Source organism: Doryrhamphus excisus, linkage group LG8 (genome assembly GCF_037039965.1).
Source record: "Doryrhamphus excisus strain RoL-2023G ecotype Guam linkage group LG8, RoL_Dexc_Guam_v1.1, whole genome shotgun sequence".
Taxonomy (NCBI): Eukaryota; Metazoa; Chordata; class Actinopteri; order Syngnathiformes; family Syngnathidae; genus Doryrhamphus; species Doryrhamphus excisus.
The window spans coordinates 16,062,589-16,082,110 of NC_136364.1; the positions used below are offsets into that span (position 1 = coordinate 16,062,589).

Here is a 19,522-nt window from a genome sequence, read left to right on the forward strand (position 1 = left end):
CCCCGTGCATGCATGGGTTTCCTCCTACATTCCAAAAACATGCTAGGTTAATTGGCGACTCCAAATTGTCCATAGGTATGAATGTGAGTGTGAATGGTTGTTTGTCTATATGTGCCCTGTGATTGGCTGGCCACCAGTCCAGGGTGTACCCCGCCTCTTGCCTGAAGACAGCTGGGATAGGCTCCAGCACCCCTGCGACCTTCGTGAGGAAAAAGCGGTAGAAAATGGATGGATGGAGGACTAGATGACGCTAGTGTCAAACCAGAGGTTTTTGTATGGCAGTTTGACAATGAGATGGGTTCAAGAATGTAAAGTTTTTATTCAGATAGCAGCATTTTACATAGAACAATATTTACAACAGAAAACTGTTTTAGCGACTAAAATCGTACGTGTAGGAAACAACTATAAGATCTATGCGGTGCAGGCGTCTTGCTCTCGGAACACTATGGTCTTGGGGTTGATTCCCACACTCTTAGTGGTGTTGTGAGTTTTGTAGATGCCGATGAGACGATCGGCAATCTCAAACATGTTGTTCCTCAGTGAGATGATGATGAACTGCGCGTTCTTGGTTTGCTCCTGTGTGCAGATCCGAGCAGTAGGTTAATATTACACAGCGTGGTTAAAGGAGATGTTTGATAAGCGGAACTCACATAAATATAACAGGCCACGATGGAGACGTTCTTGAAATCAAGAGCAGCGTCAATCTCGTCCATGAAGTAGAGCGGTGTGGGCTTGTAGTGGTGCAGTGCGAACACTAAAGCCAGCGAGCTGAGAGTCTTCTCTCCTCCGGAGAGGTTAAAAATCTTCTTCCAGCTCTTCTTTGGAGGCCGTACACTGCAGGGGAACATTCAAGAATTAGAACGTGCTTGTGGATGTCTCAAAATGCAAACACTGTAAACGCGTCACACCTGAACATGATGCCCTCAGAAAACGGGTCCAAGCTGTCCACAAGCTCCAGCTCTGCATCGCCACCCAGTGTTAGCATTTGGTAGTTCTCCTTCAACTTGTTAGTAATCATATTGAATCCGGTCAAGAATTCATTTAGGCGTTGTTTGCGGAGGTCCTCGTAGCCTTCTTTGAACTTGTCACGCTCTGTGGTGATGTCGTTTAGCTGGGCCACACGCTGAAGGTACATGTCCTCCTGCACATGTGACATGCTCAATTATAATTGGATCATTGGAGCCTATCCCAGCTGCCGCTAGTACCTTCTTCTTGTACTCCGCAATGGCGCCAAGGTTGGGCTTCATCTGAGCGCACTGCGTCTCCAGTGTGATCATCTTGTTGATAATGATGTTGGGGTCAGAGATATCACCCAGCTGCTCCGCCGTAAGCGTAGTCAGTTCTTCCACTGGTTTGCCCTCGATGGCATGAAGGGACAGCTTGCTAGCCTGGGAAAAACCAAGAGGAACCTTTGTCACAGTTGAACTGCCCCCCCCCCCCAAGCGGTCAACTCGCTGTCGCTGAAACCCACCTCCTTCTGCCAGTGTTTGATCTTGCTTTTGTATTCCCCGATGGAGACCTCGATCTGTTCCACGCGCAGCCGTACGCTCAGCGACTCCTCCTGTAGGGCGTGCTCTTGCCGCTGTAGAACTTTGATCTCCTTCACCACCGCCTGGTACTGTTCCTGCACCTCGGGAAGTTCTGCCTGCAGAACAAGGGCGCTTGCTTCAGCTTATTCTCCAATAGAGTTCTTAACCCTAATTTTTGGCCTGCAGCTCTTATTTTTTATTGGCCAACGGCATATTTTGACAAATATAAGATATTACACTCATTTGCTTTGACACCTATAAAACTAACCTACGTTTTCATCATATTTTGGGGAACTTTCATTTATATCACTCCACAATACTTTTTGTGGAACCCGTCATTTTGCATAAAAAAAACAGAAAATATGATTCTAATGGACTCCAAACTGTCCATAGGTATGAATGTGAGTGTGAATGGTTGTTTGTCTATATGTGCCCTGTGATTGGCTGGCCACCAGTCCAGGGTGTACCCCGCCTCTCACCCGAAGACAGCTGGGATAGGCTCCAGCACCCCTCGCAACCCTCGTGAGGATAAGCGGTAGAAAATTAATTCATATTAATACAGGGGCTGCACAGTGAAGTGGTTAGCATGCACGCCTCACAGCTAGGAGACCCAGGTTCAATTCCACCCTTCGCCATCTCTGTGTGGAGTTTGCATGTTTTCTCCGGGTACTCCGGTTTCCTCTCCCATTCCAAAAACATGCTAGGTTAATTGGCGACTCCAAATTGTCCATAGGTATGAATGTGAGTGTGAATGGTTGTTTGTCTATATGTGCCCTGTGATTGGCTGGCCACCAGTCCAGGGTGTACCCCGCCTCTCACCCGAAGACAGCTGGGATAGGCTCCAGCACCCCTCGCAACCCTCGTGAGGATAAGCGGTAGAAAATTAATTCATATTAATACAGGGGCTGCACAGTGGTCAAGTGGTTAGCATGCACGCCTCACAGCTAGGAGACCCAGGTTCAATTCCACCCTTAGCCATCTCTGTGTGGAGTTTGCATGTTTTCTCCGGGTACTCCGGTTTCCTCTCCCATTCCAAAAACATGCTAGGTTAATTGGCGACTCCAAATTGTCCATAGGTATGAATGTGAGTGTGAATGGTTGTTTGTCTATATGTGCCCTGTGATTGGCTGGCCACCAGTCCAGGGTGTACCCCTGCTGGGATAGGCTCCAGCATCCCCTACGACCCTTGTGAGGATAAGCGGTAGAAAATGAATGAATGATTGATTCCAATGTTCTCCTAGTTAAACAGATTTTAAGATGTGCAGCATCTTTTAGCCTGGTTAAAATTGTCCACGTCTATTGGACTAGATAATACATACAAATGTATAGAATCTGTGTTGTCACATGTTTTTACATTGTGTCCATTTCAAATGTATAACTGAAAAATTGATATCCATTTATCTGTACTTTACCGACGGAACTCAAAACTGCACTAATGACAAAAATATATCTTTTTTTTTATAAAACCGACCAATATGCAACATCAGAAGAAAAAGTGCTGACCTCGGCCTCTTGGCAGGCTTTCATGATTTCTCCCGCCTCCTCCTCCAGTTTATTCAGTTGTCCTGTGAACTCCACCAAAGACTTCTCATTCTCCTCCAGCTCACCCTGCACACGGGTCACACTCTCCTCACACTTCTTGAGGTTGCTGCACGTGCGCACACACACACACACAGGATGTGTTAAATATTGTCAGTATATAGTCAGTCAGGTCACAAGTTTGTTTTTGTCTCACCGGTCTGCAGTCTTGATGGCGACTTGAGCCTTGGTGATGGTGGATGAGCATTCATCCAGAGCTTTGTTGATGTTGTCCAGCTTATCCTGCTGAGCCTTTAGCTTGTGGCTGTTAATGTCCACGATGAGGTTGTGGAGCCTCTTCACCTCGTTTTCCACCTTCGTGGCTTTACTTGAAGCGGCTTCAAAGTCTGCGAGGGGCAGGATAATGCTGGTGTAGTCATGCAATACGCAGAACTTCACATGAGTGAAGTACGTAAAAGTTAATTTCACCTTGCTTGAAGGCCTCCAGGCTCTTCTCCATCTGTTTCTGTTTGGTCTTGTCTGGGGCAGCAGCCAGCACGTTGGCCTCCAGTTCCTTCATCTGGACCTTTAAGTGGCTCTCCTGGTCAGCCAGACTCTGGAGGACATAAAGAGCGACACCAGTTGGAGGCGATACGGAAGGGTGATTAAGACGAGGTAGTGCGTACGGTGATGCTGTTGGTGTATTTCTCCAGAGTGTTCTTCATGTCACGGAGCTGGGAGCGCAGGCGCTGCACGTTCTCCTCGAGGTGCATCTTCCTCTCCTGGCACCCCTGCAGCTTTGACACCTTTTTGTTCAGGTTGCTCTCCATGCAGTCAAGCTGCAAGAAACGTAGACATGATCAGAGGATGCATGTGAAGAACGTGGTGAGACTCAATCTTGACGGTTGGTCACCTCCTCCTGGGTGACCTCCGTGTTGAGAGAAGAGCCCATCCGGCCCTTTATTACTCTTCCCCCTCCAGTCATGGTTCCTGTGAGGACACAGTGCATGAGTGCACTCAAACAGGAAGTGAGTAAGTCGAGGAGAGAACCAGCAGGCCACTCACCGGCCATTTCGATGATCTGGCCCTTGAGGGTGACCACTCTCCAACGCCTGTCTCTCCGGAAGGCCAACCTTGTTGCCTGCTCCATGTCTTCAGCCACCAGGGTGTCCCTCAGGGCAAAGTAGAAGGCGGGACGCACAATCTCGTCTTTCACTCTCACCATGTCAAAGAGACGAGGGCTGTCCTCAGGGGTGCGGATCGGACCCATGTTCTTCTCCCACACCTTCATCTGAAGAGACGAGAGGAGAGGTCGGTCCCGAGTTTGGGTTTGGTCCATCTCTGAATTGTTGTGGACCTTACCTTGTCAAGACCGATAAAAGTCGCCATGCCGATGCTCTGCTCTTTGAGAAATACGACACATTTCTGAGCCGTGTCGATGGTGTCCACTACGATGTGGTCCAGAGCGCCACAGCTGGACGAGATGGCCACATCGTACTTTTCATCTATGGCGCCGAGGTCTCCCTACAAGCAAAGCGATCATCACTTATCTGGACACGGGAGTCTGGAAATTTCTCAAATCAAATTCCGTACTTTTCCATATTTGCATAGGAACCATGTACAGTGCAGCAGGAATAGAACCATTAGCCACGTTTACATGGACCCAAATATTCCAATTCCATTCGGGTTATTTGCTCAAACGGAAAGAATCTAACATTTGTATACAAAAAAGTGCCAATCCGAATGAATATATAATCAAATTCCCAGGGGTGGAATATTCCTTTCCCCAATCCGATTGAGGTATCTTGTACCCGCTCAAACGGAAAGTTGTCAGACTGCGTTCTTCTTCATGGTGTTTTTCTTCTTCTGTTGTTTATTGGCGGTTGGCAATCAGCTTTCGTGTGCATTACCGCCATCTGTGGAACAGAATCTAAACCTTTCTATACGCCATTCACAAGTCCAGTTTTATTAAAAAAGAAAATACATATCTATATAAAACATGTGCCGAGCTTAATTATAAAATATTAGCAAGATTGAACTTTATCTTTTCCTGTTCCCGGGTGCGTTCTTTCAGTGAATGCTGAGATATGATGTAACACAAAGCTCGAGACGTTCTTCGATTTAAAAAAAAAAAAAAAAAAAAAAAAGAGGCGAGCAATTGGCACTGGACTGCTGTGCAAAGTTTGTTTTTGATTCAAACTAAATTTCAAGACTGGAATGAACGAAAAACTGGCAATACGGAGTTATTCCAACAAGTGAAAGAAAAACTGGAGGAAGTCGGTATCACGTGATGTTGATGTTTACGCTTTACTGCGCATGCTCCATTGACTATTCTGGTTGATTATAGCGGCGCATGTAGACACGCGATTGGAATATTCCTTTCCATGTATACCATTGCTTTCGGAAAGGTCATTCGGAAAGAGAAAAACTCCTCATGTAAACGTGGCTAATGTTGTAATAATAATCAGGAGCAAACTTGTACCAAGAACTTCCCGGGTCAGTGATGGTGAAATGAGTGACATGATATCCTTCCTACCAGTCTTCCGAGGATACCAGGAATTTTGCCACTCCTTGTCTGCTGCATGAGAGCATCCAGGACCTTTCCTCGACTGCGCTTGGAGGACAGAGAGCTCTTGGCTTCGTCCACCTTCTGCCTCATTTCCCTCACAGTCTGCCGGGTCTCGTTTTCCATATTCACCAGCCGGTCAAGCTCTTCCTCATCCTGCAGAGAGAGAGAGAGAGAGAGAGAGGGGGAAAAAAAAAGGTTCTTCCCTTTATGATCTTGCCGTGCTCACCTTCTTTAACTCCTTCCCTCTCTCAGGTATGTTGACTTCCAGTTCTTTAATAGCAGCGCGGCGCTCCCGCAATGTATCCGATGTCGTTTGGAGCGTCTGTTTGGCCGAGTTGAGTTGCGTCAACGCAGTCTTGTGGCGGCTCATGTAGATGTCCATCTCCGACTGGGCCAGGTCCTTCCGTGAGCGCGTCTCGTTGACGGCCATGCTGAGCGCCATCAGCTCTTTCTCTTTGGCCTGACCAATAAAATGAAGCCGGCATGAGTCCACGCATGGAGGAAATGTATCTGGGACAAGACGTCTTCACAAACCTCCTTGTCCTGCTGCAAGCCGCTCGTCTCTTCCTTCAGACTCTCCATCACCTCCTTGAGTTTTTCCTCCTCTTTAGCCTTCTGCTTCTCCAGCGCTTCCTTACGAGCTGTTGCCTCAGAGATGGCCTTTTCACTGTTGGCGGGTACACCGCGCAACTCCTCCAGCTGAAATGAGACACACATAAACACACCACATTACAAGAATAATTCCCCTTAACGTTACAGGATAAACACACAATAATTGCAGGGAACAAAAGGTGGAGATTAAAATGAAATTGCTGCCAGTTATAAACAAGTAGTGTATAATATGGAGGAGCCCTGGTTTAGAGTGGCACTGCTCCTTGTTAGGCCTGGAGAAAGGCAGCCGGTGTGTGTGTGTGTGTGTTTTGTAGGGTTAACCGCAGGTGAAAAGTGAACGTGGCTGCTGGGAGTGTAACACAAGCCAGGACAACGCAGAACACTGCTCCCCTGAGGTGCACCGCCCCCCCACACCCCTCTTTCAACAGAGATATCTCCACGGCATCGGTAAGGAATATGAACACGTTTAAGGAACGAGGAGGAGACATATACGGTATGTAGTGAGTATGTGACTCCATGACACTGTGACCATCTGCATGTCCGGTACTTCACAGCCCCCTAGTGGCTACTTTAGGTTAGCTACCCACTGTTGCCATTAAAATGTCATTTACTGCGTGAAAAACACTTTAATGCCGTTTTTTTTACAAGAACTCAGCAATTTTCTGACTGTAAGGAAAGTACAGTTAATTCAAGCAGGCTCTGGACGTTATATATATATATATTTTTTATAAATGGAGCGGCCATGTATAACAGGAGCCAAGCAGCAATTAGGAATTTGTGCAGCACATTTATAAGAATAAAATCACACTTTTCTCAAAAACCTCTTATTTACTGTTGTTCCATTGTCAAGCAAAACTGTACAATTTATTTTAATTAGCAGTACTTTTAATTAGATATTTTTTATCTTTACTATCCATTAGACCTCCCTATTACTTATATTACAGCTACACAATATTTAAATATTATATATACAGTATACACACACAAGGATATACTGTAGGTATATATGTGTGTATTATTTGTGCATATTACTCATGTATTATGGATATATAAAAGAAAATATGCAGTGAAATGTTGAATTTATATAAAAACTGAAAACTAATTCGTGTATTTTTCTGTAAAATTAAAAAAAATGGTTGATAATGTTTTATAAGAGGATATTAAGCAATAATGTGTTATGTAAATTAACATTAACCAATTAGTTAATAAATACAACGGTCCCATTACTTACATGTGTATTAATTTGCATAATTACATAAATTAAATAACAAAAAAAAAAACTAAAATTAAGTAAAATAAACGAGTGTCATGGCGCTAGTTGACTCATATTGCAAATCTATGTCTATAGTTGCTTCGTCCAGTCGACGCTCTCATATTGTGTCTCCGTGACAGCAGTAGTGATAGAGGCTCCGAAGGAAACCACTGAATTGGGTGCGAGAGGGGAGATGTACCGATGGGGAGGCTTACACACCTTTTCTTTGTCCTTCTCCAGCTGCTTCTGCAACTTCTTGTTCTTGCTCTTTGAGTGTTTAATCTTCTCGCGCACCTCAACGTCCTGCAGGTCCAGCTGGGTGAACTTCTCCTTCTGGCTCTCAATGTACTTGTTGAGCTTATTTTGTTTCCTGGTGGAGGAACAGTAGTTTAGTTGACATTGAGAGGTATAAGGTGATTAGATGATTAAGGTATATAAATATACAAAATAGTGTGTATTATGTATATATACAAACGATGCAAAAGGATCTTTACTTATCCACATCTTTGAGCCCCTGATTCATTTTCTCCATCTCTTCTGATAGCTTCTTATTTTTCTCAGTGAGTTCCTTGGTGTTCTCCAAGATCTTCTCCTTCTCCTGCTCTTTATCCACCACACACTTTTGCAGGTCGTGACTAACGGGAAATACACAAGGATATCCAGGTATGTTTGTTGAATCCACACCCGACACCAGTATGGAGGTGGTGTACTTACAGGTAATATTGGCACAGATGACTCTTGTGTTTGAAGATGTCATTTTCCAGAGTGAGAAACTCCACAGCTTTGTCCTTTTCTCCCTCTAAAGCATTCTTCTCCTTTTCCACAAGCTTGACTCGGTTGAGCTGGGAAAGTACAGATGACAACTTTAAATCCCATTTAAAAGAACAAATGACATGCATTAGTATTATGTTTATATTTGATCATTGTGGCGCTAAGACATCCAAAATAAAATTTAAATTAAATCAAACAGTGCGGATGTAACCTGATCTTGTCATGTCTTATATTTTTCATCTGCACAACTTTAAAAATAAATATATAATCTAAAACAAACATCAAACTACTGCATAGAAAGAGTAAAGACGCAGGAAGTGAAACGAGTGTGTGTAAGTCACCTTCTCGCCTCTTTGTTCATTAAGCAGTTCAATTCTCCGGGCGAGCGTTTGGATGGGCTCCTTGAGGCGACAAGAGCCAATAATGTCCTCTAGGTATTCCAGCATTCCCTCATCATGCTCCGTCTGACCTTTGGGTTTCATCATGGCAATTTGCTCCACCTCACCCTGTGCCCCAGGAAAGGAAATGCATGCATGACAAGGTTTGAGGTTTTTTTTTTTTTTTTTAATTTTGGAACATTTTCATATAAAATAGGCTTATTTATATAGTCGAATGCAGGGCCAATCTATTTTTCCATTTAAGAATAATTTATTGTGGTATACTTAAATAAATAAGCTGGGTTCATTTTAAGTATATGCATATCATGGTATCAAATCATATTTAAATTTAGTCTGACCTCTTAAAACTCCCTTGGGGACATCTCTCTAGTCTGACAGTATGTCTATTACAAAAAAAACTATTCTTTTGATAAATGACAGCCTCCCTTACAACACTGAAATATCCAATTAAAATGTTTAAAGTTCAAAGTTTATCATTGTGTGCAAGAAAAAAAAAGGCAAGCTCACATCTTTCTTTAATGTATGAAAATAAAGAGGTTCGCTGAGGAGAACCCCCCCCCCCATGTCATCCTGCTCTGACCAGTGCACAAAATAGACAGCTTCCCCCTAGTCAGAGGCTCGAAAAAAGTGACCTTGGAAAACAAGCCTAATCCTCTTCCCATAGCCATGCAGCCATGTCACAGACACAGAGGTGAAAATATAACATCCAAGGACGGCAAAGAATCATCCTGAACACACACACACACACACACACACACACAAAGGGCAAGCAATACACTTGTAAGCAACCAGCAAACCACAAGAGCACTGTGAAGAGTACAAACTGAATGTTCACCAGACACTACCGCACACAGCAAAAAACAGTTACAATTCCACTGAAAAACTTTTTCCAAAACAGCCTTTTCGGTGCTATGCTGATATGAGCCATCACCCCATGAGCCTCGAGTTAATCAGTAATAATGCTTCTGTCACACGTGTAACACAATTAGAGCGGTAGGAGTGTAACCACTATTTAAAAATGATAAAAAAAAAAATAATAATGAAAACAGGCAAAATGGAACCTACAGTTCACTGTCAAGTCATCCCAAAAAAAAAGGTGATAATGATGGAGGGTTTGATCCAACCACACTGAAGCAGCACTGCTAATACTGGGGTTCAGGTCAATCACACCAATATTTACGTGCTGCTAAAGCGTGACAGGTACACGAGGGGTGGGAGTGGAAGACAAATGCGCTTCTTTTAATTAAAACTCCAATTCATCACAGAATCTCCCACCAAAAAAAAATAAAAAATTCAAAAAGGGTTATATAGATTGCATTTCCTTAAAATTCTAAAGCAGCAAATAATGGTTCGCACCCTGTTCACATAGTATCAAACCATGATGCGCTGCTATAGCACTCTAAGGGCAGCAAGAGGGCACCTCGTGGCCTTCCATCACTGAAGTGCAACAGGTTAATCCCAGACAGACATGGCTTTAAAAATCAGTAGTAAAACATTGCAGTGAATGGTAATGCATGAATAACCAAGAGCAGGGAATCATAGCAAGGATTTAAAAAAAATAAATAAAAAAAAGTTCAAGAAATCTTGAAAAAGTTACCTGCAGGATGAGAAATCTGTTGTGGTCTAAGTCGATGCCATGGCTTCGAAGCAAAGCCCCCACTTCTTTGAATGTAGCTTTTTTGCCATTGATATAGTAGGCTGAGGAATTGTCTTTGTTGGCAGTCCTGGAAACATAGAACTTGCTGCTGGGGATGACTTCGTAGTCATCTCCTTCCTGACTCAGGGTTGGGGGAGGGGCAGAAGACACAGCAGTTTAGGCCACAGCACTTTAGGAGACAATCAAACACAGCTCCACATATCAAATAGTACAAGTCGACAAACTATGCATCACAGAATACATTTATTTAAAAAAAAAAAAAAAAAAAGGACTCACACCCTCCATTAAAAACAACTGTTCCCAATACCCACAATACATCTACAACACCTAGGCTGAAAAACAATTAAATAAAAATCTATATTGCATTATATGCTATAAGGGAACATCTACAACAATAAACAACATATAAAATGATAACATGGAATTTTTATTTGGTTGAAGATTTTGAATTAAGAAGCAAGTACTGAGTTGTGTATAGTACATCACTTATTTAAAAAAATTAATTTGTAGAATAAACTACCAAATGAGAATATTTCTCCATTCAACCAATTTTCTTTTATTTCATTTTAAAGTGATTGAACTGATCTCTGTCTGTCTGATTGAAATCAGACTGAAATGAGGCCAAGGCAAAAAAAACAGGAAAAAAAACACACCGCTTGTTAAGGTCTAAATATTACACAACTTTTTTTAATAACTGTCCCATCTTTAGCCAAGTTGTCTTTAAAAAAAAAAGTAGTCATCTTCTAATTGAAACCACTTTGTTGATATTTTAGCACCTAAATACAACATGGCATTTTTGTAAAAATACATCTAATTAAATAAATAAATAAATACACCGAATCGATTTATCACAGTATGAGTAGCCTACGGTAGTGTGTGGGTGGTAAATGTAACTTTCCGGAATGATATGACTGTACGTTCAGTCAATTATGTACTGAGATTTAGGCAATATTAAAATAATAAAACTAAATAAAATAAATTATTATTTCAAACTGGGACCGTATATTGTTTGACTAGTCTTGAGAGTGCCACGGGTGTGATTGTAGACAACAATACCTTATCAATAATCTTTTGAAAATGCACCTCCACGGTACAGCTTTGCACATCTTTGTGCTGATCGGAGCTGTGAATGAGCACTGACAGCTTTTTGGATCGGATCTTTTGAGCTCTGTATCCAAACACAAATAGCATGGAGTCTATCACATTGGACTTGCCACTTCCGTTTGGACCGATGATGCAGGAGAAGCGCTAAAGGGAAAGGAAAGAGTTAAATAAATATGTAAAACATTCACAGGAGAAAAAAATATTACTTTTTTTCCCAAAATGTACTTGTACAAGAAGCTGAAAATAGTGAAAAATAACTATTTTCTCCTCCTATCAGCACACCTTCAACAGATTAAATGTAAAATATTTTTTTTTGCACATTTTTCCACAAAGCAACAAAATTATAATTTATTTCTCAACTTTCTTGTGTGTATTTACATGATGTGACAATATTAAATGTGCTCCATCATGACAGAACACTTTAAAAACAAAAAACATGTGCTTATGTTTACCTTGTGAAAGGGCCCTAGAATCTGCTGGCCTGCATAGGACTTAAAGTTGCGGTTGACTAAATGCGTTATCATGAGGCGAGGAGCCCCGGGTTCATTGGTCATTGCTGGGGGCGGGGGTGGAGGGATGCTACTGAGAATCTCCTCCAAAGTTCGGCTATCAACCGCCTCGGCAGCCTCCCCGAGAGACGGATCTGTGGCATAGGCAAAAAAAAAACAGCTTTATATCCCCTCTTGAGTGTGTGTGTGTGTGTGTGTGTTTTCAGGTGGGGGCTATGGGCTAAGTCAGTCAGTGACGGGTGGGGGAGGGGTAGGGAAGCAAGAAAAAAAAAACACACAGAAAACAAAACAAAGTTGGAGACAACAAAACTTCTCAGCTGAAAAATGCCATGCAACACATTTTGATATGCTTAACTCTTACATTAATAACACATCATTATTATAATCACATATAAACAAGCTATGCATGCATACAGACATTAAAAATGGCATAAGTCTAAAACTACTAGCTGATGTACTGTCATCACTATGTACAAATTTACTACCTCGTTTGCAGATATCCTGGAAAACGCAGTCGACGCCTTAAAAATCCCACAGTTATTGATTACCGGCACTATTACTACTTGTACTACTGTAGGGACAAAAGCAGCCATTCTAAACAAGATTGAAGTGGGAGGAAAGAAAGAAAAAAAACCCCCACAGATTGTCAGGCAACTTGTTAGGACAGCAGAAAACAAGCCTTTGTTACTTGCCAGTTGTCGATGGTGCTGCTGGTGCCTCCTCCTCTTGACCATTGCTTCCTCGGGGGGGTACATCCAACTCGTCATCGGAGTCATCCCGAGGCTGCGACCCTTTTCCTCCTCCTGACTTGGGGGCGGCGGTGGAGCACTTTGCACTTTTAGATGGCATGGTTTCAAAATCTAAAAGTGTGGAGGGGGGTTTGGGAGGGGGCATTGGGTAAAAAAAAATAAAAGTAAGAGGGATATCCATGAGTGGGGGATTGAGTCTGTCACTCTTCCATTTTGCCCGTTTTGACTCAATACATTTTTATTATGAAGCGCCTTTGTATGCTGTGCAGTGACAATAAAGTTGCTACTATTTGAATTGGCTATGACATAAGGCGGGCTGCGTATCAAGATACCCTTAATAATACATTATAGCCAGCATACATTATTAGTCGAGTCTTGTGTTATCTATGTATCAAACAAGCATTTAATAACTTTATTTTCTTTCTCAACGCTGTGCCACTTGTGACGTTGTAATTATCTTTAATTACACGCAAGCTTGTCAAGTAAGTATACCAGCTAGGACCCCGCTAGCTAAATCGTATTTTTCGCTTTCATTATATTAACTACATCATGTTTAATATGGGAGCAAAGTCTTTAAGATATCAAATGTAGAAATAATCAGCGTCGTGGCGGGGGTGTTGATGACGACGAACACGGCAATGTTCAACGCAAGTTAAGAAAAGGTTTGCTTTCTGTGTTAAATCACAAGTGTCATTTTGAATCATGTCCAAATGTTAGCATCGACTTTAGCTTTGCTTGTAATGCTACTGTCGCCGTAAATTAACCGTGCAAAGCATCTGAGATACCAACATTCCCCAATAACGAAAACCGCTCTGTTGCTTTATCAAACTAGGCACCCAAAAGGTTGCATGTTTTACAATTGTTATCCATTGCCTTTTTAGTTGAGAAAAGCGAAGTCCAATAAAATCTCGTTTTGAATTGACGCCTAAAGCATTTCAGCAAATAGACGGAACCCCGTTTCATTTGGTTACTATCCGCTGGATTCATCGTGTACCTTCCACAGTGTCTTTATCGAAAAGTCCCTTGTTTTGGTCCAAATTTCGCTTGACAGAAAAAGTGTTGTATCCAAAACCACGGCAAGGATAATCCAGCACAAACTTTACTTCAGTGTCATTCCTCGTAAAAGTCCAACTTGTAAATGGCGCCTAAACTGAGCCGTCGAAGCACATTCGTTATAAAGTGACGCAAGGCACCATGGACTGTTCAAAGAGCAAGGGGAGAAAAAAATTCAAAAAAGGGGACGAAGCCAACTCTGCCTTGCACTCCACAAACCGTCATTTGTGCACGAAAGCTACAACCTGTGCACATTTTAACCTTCAATTTCATATTATATTACTTTTATTCGTGTTTTCTATCGTCAGATTCAAATGTTAATGTGGGTTGCTCCACGTTGAATGGCTCGCAACAGTCAACCCCGAGTCATACTGTAAATATAATTTGTATTTGTTTAATGTTGTGCTCTCAGTTTTAATATAATCATTAAAAATTACAACAATAACAATGATATGCGTTGGTGTTTCAAAATATCCGTTGCCACGGAAGTTTGTGGCAACTCTCGCGAGAAGTGCTTCAGAAGCTGTTGCATGACCCAGATCGGCTACCATCGTGTAGCTTCATAGCAAACGGAATTGGCTGTTAGCAAAGGAACAAGCTCGCTTTATTAGTCGCTGTGGGTATATGTGACTCGGGAGAACCAACCGGGGCTACGGGGGGACATTTTTATTTTTTAGAAAGATGTCAATTTTAACTGAAATGCCGCGGTAATGTTAACATAACGTCACCGCCGAGACTCCACAAACAGAGATATTCGCAACAGAGTCAGGTAACGTAGCAACCACGCCGCTGTCATCCAAACAACCTCGCCGTTTTTTTTGCTACTTCCCCTCGTTTTCTTATGATTTAACCTTAGTTCTCATGCCGTGTAAGCTAACATGCTGTCACTAAATGTCTGCTTAATTGTCAATTTTCACAGGAATCAGCAGCGCCGACTCCTACAATGCGATTGAAAACATCCATACTTAAGGAACCTAAACATATCCTTTATGTAAATCGTATGTGTTCAGTGTCAACGTCTTACCACGTAGTTCTGAACCAGCAGTACATAATTCAGCATTATTAACCTTATTGGGTTTGAGAGGCTTGCTAGAAAAGGCACCCAAAATAAATACAATACGAGACACTGCAGATGTAAAAGTCTATTTAAATGGAGGGGACTGAATCTGTGCGTTTTAACTGTATCAATCAATCAAACTTTATTTGTAGAGCACTTTTCATACATAAAATGTCGCACAAAGTGCTTTACATGTAAAAAAAAAAACAACACACATACACACAAGACAAATTAGATTTTTTAACATGCTCACTGAATGTGATATGACCCTTTTCCTTAATATTAGCCCACATAGGGAACTAGTGAGTTGCATTGGTTGGACTGCAGCGGATGAGTTGTACTCCTGCAGTGATGATCATCAGATCCTCAGGTGGAACCTTCTGACCAATGAGACCAGCCTGGTGGTCAAATTACCAGAAGATTTCTACCCCATAGACCTGCACTGGTTTCCCAAGACCGTCGGTGGCAAGAAGCAGACTTCGGCTGAGATCTTTGTGCTAACCAGCACTGACGGCAAGTCATCTATCCATTATACGTACCGTAGTCCCCACTGTGGTTGCAGGTGAGGTGGAGTCTATCCCAGGTTACACACTAAACTGGTCAACCATTTGCGCTCATATTCCCACCTAAGGACAATTCTGAGTCTCCAGTTAGCCTAACATGCATGTTTTTGTGTTGTGAGAGGAAGACTGAGATGGAGAAACTTGTGTAAGCACACAGAGACTTTTGAACCCCCGATCTCAGGACTGTGAGCCTGACAGGCTAACATGTAGGCCACTGTGCAGCCCGTTTTTATTCATATTTTGTAATTTTTGTATAAATGTGTAACATTTTATTTTTTGTTCTGTCACAGGAAAAAAAATCAACTTCTCCCAAACAGTCTTAGCTTAGGACTGAAAATTAACAATATGACATATATTGCCAAAACATTGTAATAATAGATACTAAAACAGATGTACATTAAATTCTAAAATACTATAAGATAATTAAAACAGTTTGCAGTGTTTTGCCATGACCATCAGTCCCAATGAAAATTGACAATGATGATTAAATATGTTTTCAGGCTTTGTGGTTGAACAGTCCAATGTTTAAATTAGACGTCTGTGTTGGATTATATTGTAAAAGGCATATGTCAGGGCAGCCTCTTCCCAGTCTGCATCAGCAACACATGCACACAGAATGTGGATGCACCTTTATGTCAGGCAATACTGTATGTGGTCAGAATACTAATAGCAGTGTAGACTTGCATAAAAGCGCAACCCCCCCTAAAACTGAGGCAGCAATTTTCTCTGGCACACCACTAAGTAATGAAAAGTCAGCAGCCTTCTTTTTCTTTCTGACTTTTTCTTTTTTTTAATTTTTATTTTTTTAACCCCTTTTCAATTTTTCATAAGCTGCTTAATGAGTGTACATGCTCCCGTGATACAAAACAAAACGACCTGCTTTTCTTCTCTTATATATTTGTATGTTTAACAAGTTGACGTCATGTTTGCTTGTCATCCTCACAACCAGCTTGGTCAATAACATGCACTTTTGGTAATGAGAGAGCGAGAGCAGTGGAATGAGGATTTGTAGACTTAAAGCCACCAGAAATCACGCAGAGCTCTGAATTTATTAATATACATTGCCACAAAGTGTATGTTTACTTAGCCTTTTTTTATTACCGTCTACACGCCAGAGCCTCAGTCGTCTTGTGCACCAAGAAAATCCCTAGTTCCACTTGCATAAACCCACTAGCCTGGTGTATTATTTAGTTCTGACAAAATAAAACTTGCTTTAGGCATGTTTTTATATGTAGTACAATTTGCACTGCTTTGTTGCACAAAAGATTTCAACACTGGCCTCCTTTTGTCTTTGCAGGGAAGTTCCACCTTGTCTCCAAGACAGGACGTGTTGAGAAGAGTGTCGATGCTCACAAAGGAGCAGTTTTAGCAGGTCGATGGAACCATGATGGAACTGCCCTTGTCACGGGTATGTATGGGCTTACATTAAAGTATCTAACATACATTTTTTAATGTGTTGACAAATAGTCAAATTGAAAAATGTTTTCTTCCTGTATGGCGCCCACTTAGCTGGAGAAGATGGCCAGATCAAAAACTGGTCCAAAAGTGGAATGCTGCGTTCAACACTAGCCACCCAAGGTAAGATAAGAGAATTGTTGAAGTGTAATAAGACGTTAACCAGTATTAACCCAGTAATAATGTATGCTCGTTAGTTATTATTATTGCATTAATGCAGACTGATAATTATTGAGCTGATTATGAGGAATGATGATGTCATTTGTAAGTATGTGTGAAATATGCCTTGCTACATTTGGCAGCCCTAATTAAGAAAATACCTCAGATAACCGATAATTCAAGCAAAAAGCGATTCTACCCGTGCTGCGCTGTAGGTGGGATAGTGTGAGCAAATGAAGCGCTTCTTCACCCTCATGTGACGTGCTGCAAACCGTTGTTGCAAACAAACATGGCATTGAATGTGTAGGACCTCACTGTCTGAGACACCACCGCGTGCTCGCCGCACCAAATTTCGTACAGCACTGTTCCACTTCTGTCATCTCTGTAGTCCAGAAAGGCACTCTTTCACCCACCTCTTCCAGAAGAGGTCTGACGTACACTCCACATGCTTCCGTCGACGGTGAGCTGAGACATCATCCCTTTCAAACACTTGCAGGTTTAAATGATTAGGGGTTAACACTTCCAAGGATCTGTGGATGCTTCTGTAATTGGATGGCTATTGACAACTGTTTCAACTTCAGGCTTTTCATCCAGGCTCTGTATCTTCAAATTGGAATTAAGTTCTTTACAAACTGTCCTGATAAATCTCTGCCATGTACCTCCATGATGTGTTGCAACAGACCCATTTCACGTGTTTTTTTTCAAAACCATGTTGCTTGTGATTCAACTTCTCTTGGCTAACTTTAATTCACGCACAGCGCCCACAAAGTTTGGAGCATTGTCTGAGCTAATTTCCACAACCTGACCGCATCTTGCAATAAATCTTGTCAGACCATTGATGAAAGATGTATGGTCAAACATAACTTAACCCTTTAACCCTTGATCTCAAATAGCCCAAAATAATCCAAGCCAACCTGACGTAAAGTAGACTATAGTAATTCTGTTCTTAGAAAGGTGCCACTATAACTGCATGTTTAGCTTCAATGCCTGCCCTACTAAGCTTCCCCCAACCCTAATAAGACCACCATCCAAGATTGGATTTAGCTTTTAGAGGTGACTTGTCCAATTTACACACGCTCCTTTTTTCCAATTCAGCCAACTCCTCAGAAAATCGTATTCTCTGACAAAAACAGATTATAGCCCTCTCTGCCTCCACCATATCCTCCGCTGATGGGATCACCCTGCTTCCATAATCCAAAACACCTGTTTGTCATGCCAGTACGCTCTGGCTAATAACGCCACACCCAAAGCACCACCCACCACACCCACACACATACACACCCCTCAGGGAAGAAACGTGACAAACATAAGTGTTATGATATTTGCTTAAGCCAAATCTACCGGTACAGTTTCTTTAACCCAACTTTGTTTGTTTTTTTAATCCCCAGGTGTGTATAAGCTACAGTTAAATTTAAATGTAAAAAATAAAGTTGCTTATCTGTCTTGAGAAGCAGGAAGTTATCGGTATCGGCTTTAAAATAACGGACAAAACTCCTCACTCCTTGATGGCTTTTGGAAATGGCAAGGAATGCTTTAAGACACTTAACATTCTTAACTGCATCTGTAAAAAGTTAACCATAGTATATGAATATGTACAAATTAGGAAGTAATGCATGTGCCTTAGAGATGAGTTTCTTCACAGCTCAGTTTGCAGTGTGCTAATTCATTCATTTTCAACCTCTTATAATCACGAGGGTCGCGGGGGTGCTGGAGCCTATCCCAGCTGTCTTCAGGCGAGAGGCGGGATACACCCTGGACTGGTGGCCAGCCAATCACAGGGCACATATAGACAAACAACCATTCACACTCACATTCATACCTATGGACAATTTGGAGTCGCCAATTAACCTAGCATGTTTTTGGAATGTGGGAGGAAACCGGAGTACCCCGAGAAAACCCACGCATGCACGGGGAGAACATGCAAACTCCACACAGAGATGGCCGAGGGTGGAATTTAACTCAGGTCTCCTAGCTTTGAGGTCTGCGCGCTAACCACATGACTGCCGTGCGGCCCAGTGTGCTTATGTTTTTTGATTATTATTGTTGCTTGGGCCACATTGTACTGAGCAGCCAGGGCATGAGTTTTTGTCACCATGCAGTCCTGTTTGCAGATCCATTTCTGGTTTTCCTTTTTGCTGTCACATCACAAAATGTCAAAGGAAAAGCAACACTTGTTGATTCAATCCTTGCTTTTATTTAGTCATTGAAATGCATCCTACAGTCTGAGATGTGTATTGAGTTTTATTAAAAGCCCTGCCTAAAGACTACCCATGAGTGATACATTTCCCCATCCACTATTCATTACAGATGGCTCCCCTGTTAACTAATCCACTTTTTGGCTTATTAATTATTAATGGTCAGAGGCTTTTTTGGAAATGGATGGCATATTCCCTGTTGAATGAGAAGAGCTGACATAGGGGAAACGGCAAATTCAGATCCACGATCCACTATGCGGGAACATTTTTCCCTTTAAGGGTTTGTTTGAGGAATGATCTGCTGGGCAGCGGGATGCTGAACAGACCCACAATGTGTAAAACACCTGGATAAGAGTAGCATAGCCGCAGAGA

General features: G+C 42.1%; 2 protein-coding genes across 5 annotated transcripts in view; one reads left to right on the forward strand and one right to left on the reverse strand.

Moving 5' to 3' along the window:
- Positions 1-288: 288 nt before the first annotated feature.
- Positions 289-13,837, reverse strand: smc4 (structural maintenance of chromosomes 4). Its single transcript, XM_058079136.2, has 24 exons — positions 13,663-13,837; positions 12,612-12,779; positions 11,863-12,053; positions 11,363-11,554; positions 10,247-10,423; positions 8,593-8,757; positions 8,195-8,322; positions 7,975-8,115; positions 7,700-7,850; positions 6,151-6,315; positions 5,843-6,076; positions 5,584-5,769; positions 4,410-4,571; positions 4,113-4,338; positions 3,961-4,037; positions 3,734-3,886; positions 3,537-3,663; positions 3,265-3,454; positions 3,033-3,177; positions 1,472-1,645; positions 1,206-1,388; positions 909-1,141; positions 651-834; positions 289-576 (listed from the first exon to the last, which is right to left on the reverse strand). The coding sequence occupies exons 2-24, from the start codon at positions 12,766-12,768 to the stop codon at positions 412-414; spliced, it is 3,906 nt and encodes a 1,301-aa protein (XP_057935119.2). The 5' UTR covers positions 12,769-12,779; positions 13,663-13,837; the 3' UTR covers positions 289-411.
- Positions 13,006-19,522, forward strand: part of ift80 (intraflagellar transport 80 homolog (Chlamydomonas)) — a 36,676-nt gene continuing 30,159 nt past the window's right edge. The window contains exons 1-5 of one of the 4 annotated variants that reach the window (XM_058079138.2): positions 13,006-13,150; positions 14,641-14,699; positions 15,068-15,291; positions 16,639-16,749; positions 16,851-16,919. In XM_058079138.2, coding sequence (XP_057935121.1) covers positions 14,665-14,699; positions 15,068-15,291; positions 16,639-16,749; positions 16,851-16,919 — 439 coding nt within the window. In that variant the 5' untranslated portion in view covers positions 13,006-13,150; positions 14,641-14,664. Of the gene's footprint in view, positions 13,151-14,124; positions 14,491-14,640; positions 14,700-15,067; positions 15,292-16,638; positions 16,750-16,850; positions 16,920-19,522 lie in introns of those variants that run through there. The other 3 variants (XM_058079140.2, XM_058079137.2, XM_058079139.2) reach the window with 3 other exon arrangements.

Coding starts and splice junctions, on each gene's coding strand:
- smc4 (XM_058079136.2), bottom strand. CDS start 12,768: ATGCCATCTAAAAGTGCAAAGTGCTCCACCGCCGCCCCCAAGTCAGGA. Junction 4,038..4,112: donor CCAGATCATCGAAATGGCCG/GTGAGTGGCCTG, acceptor GTGTCCTCACAG/GAACCATGACTGGAGGGGGA. Junction 1,389..1,471: donor TCAAACACTGGCAGAAGGAG/GTGGGTTTCAGC, acceptor GGTTTTTCCCAG/GCTAGCAAGCTGTCCCTTCA.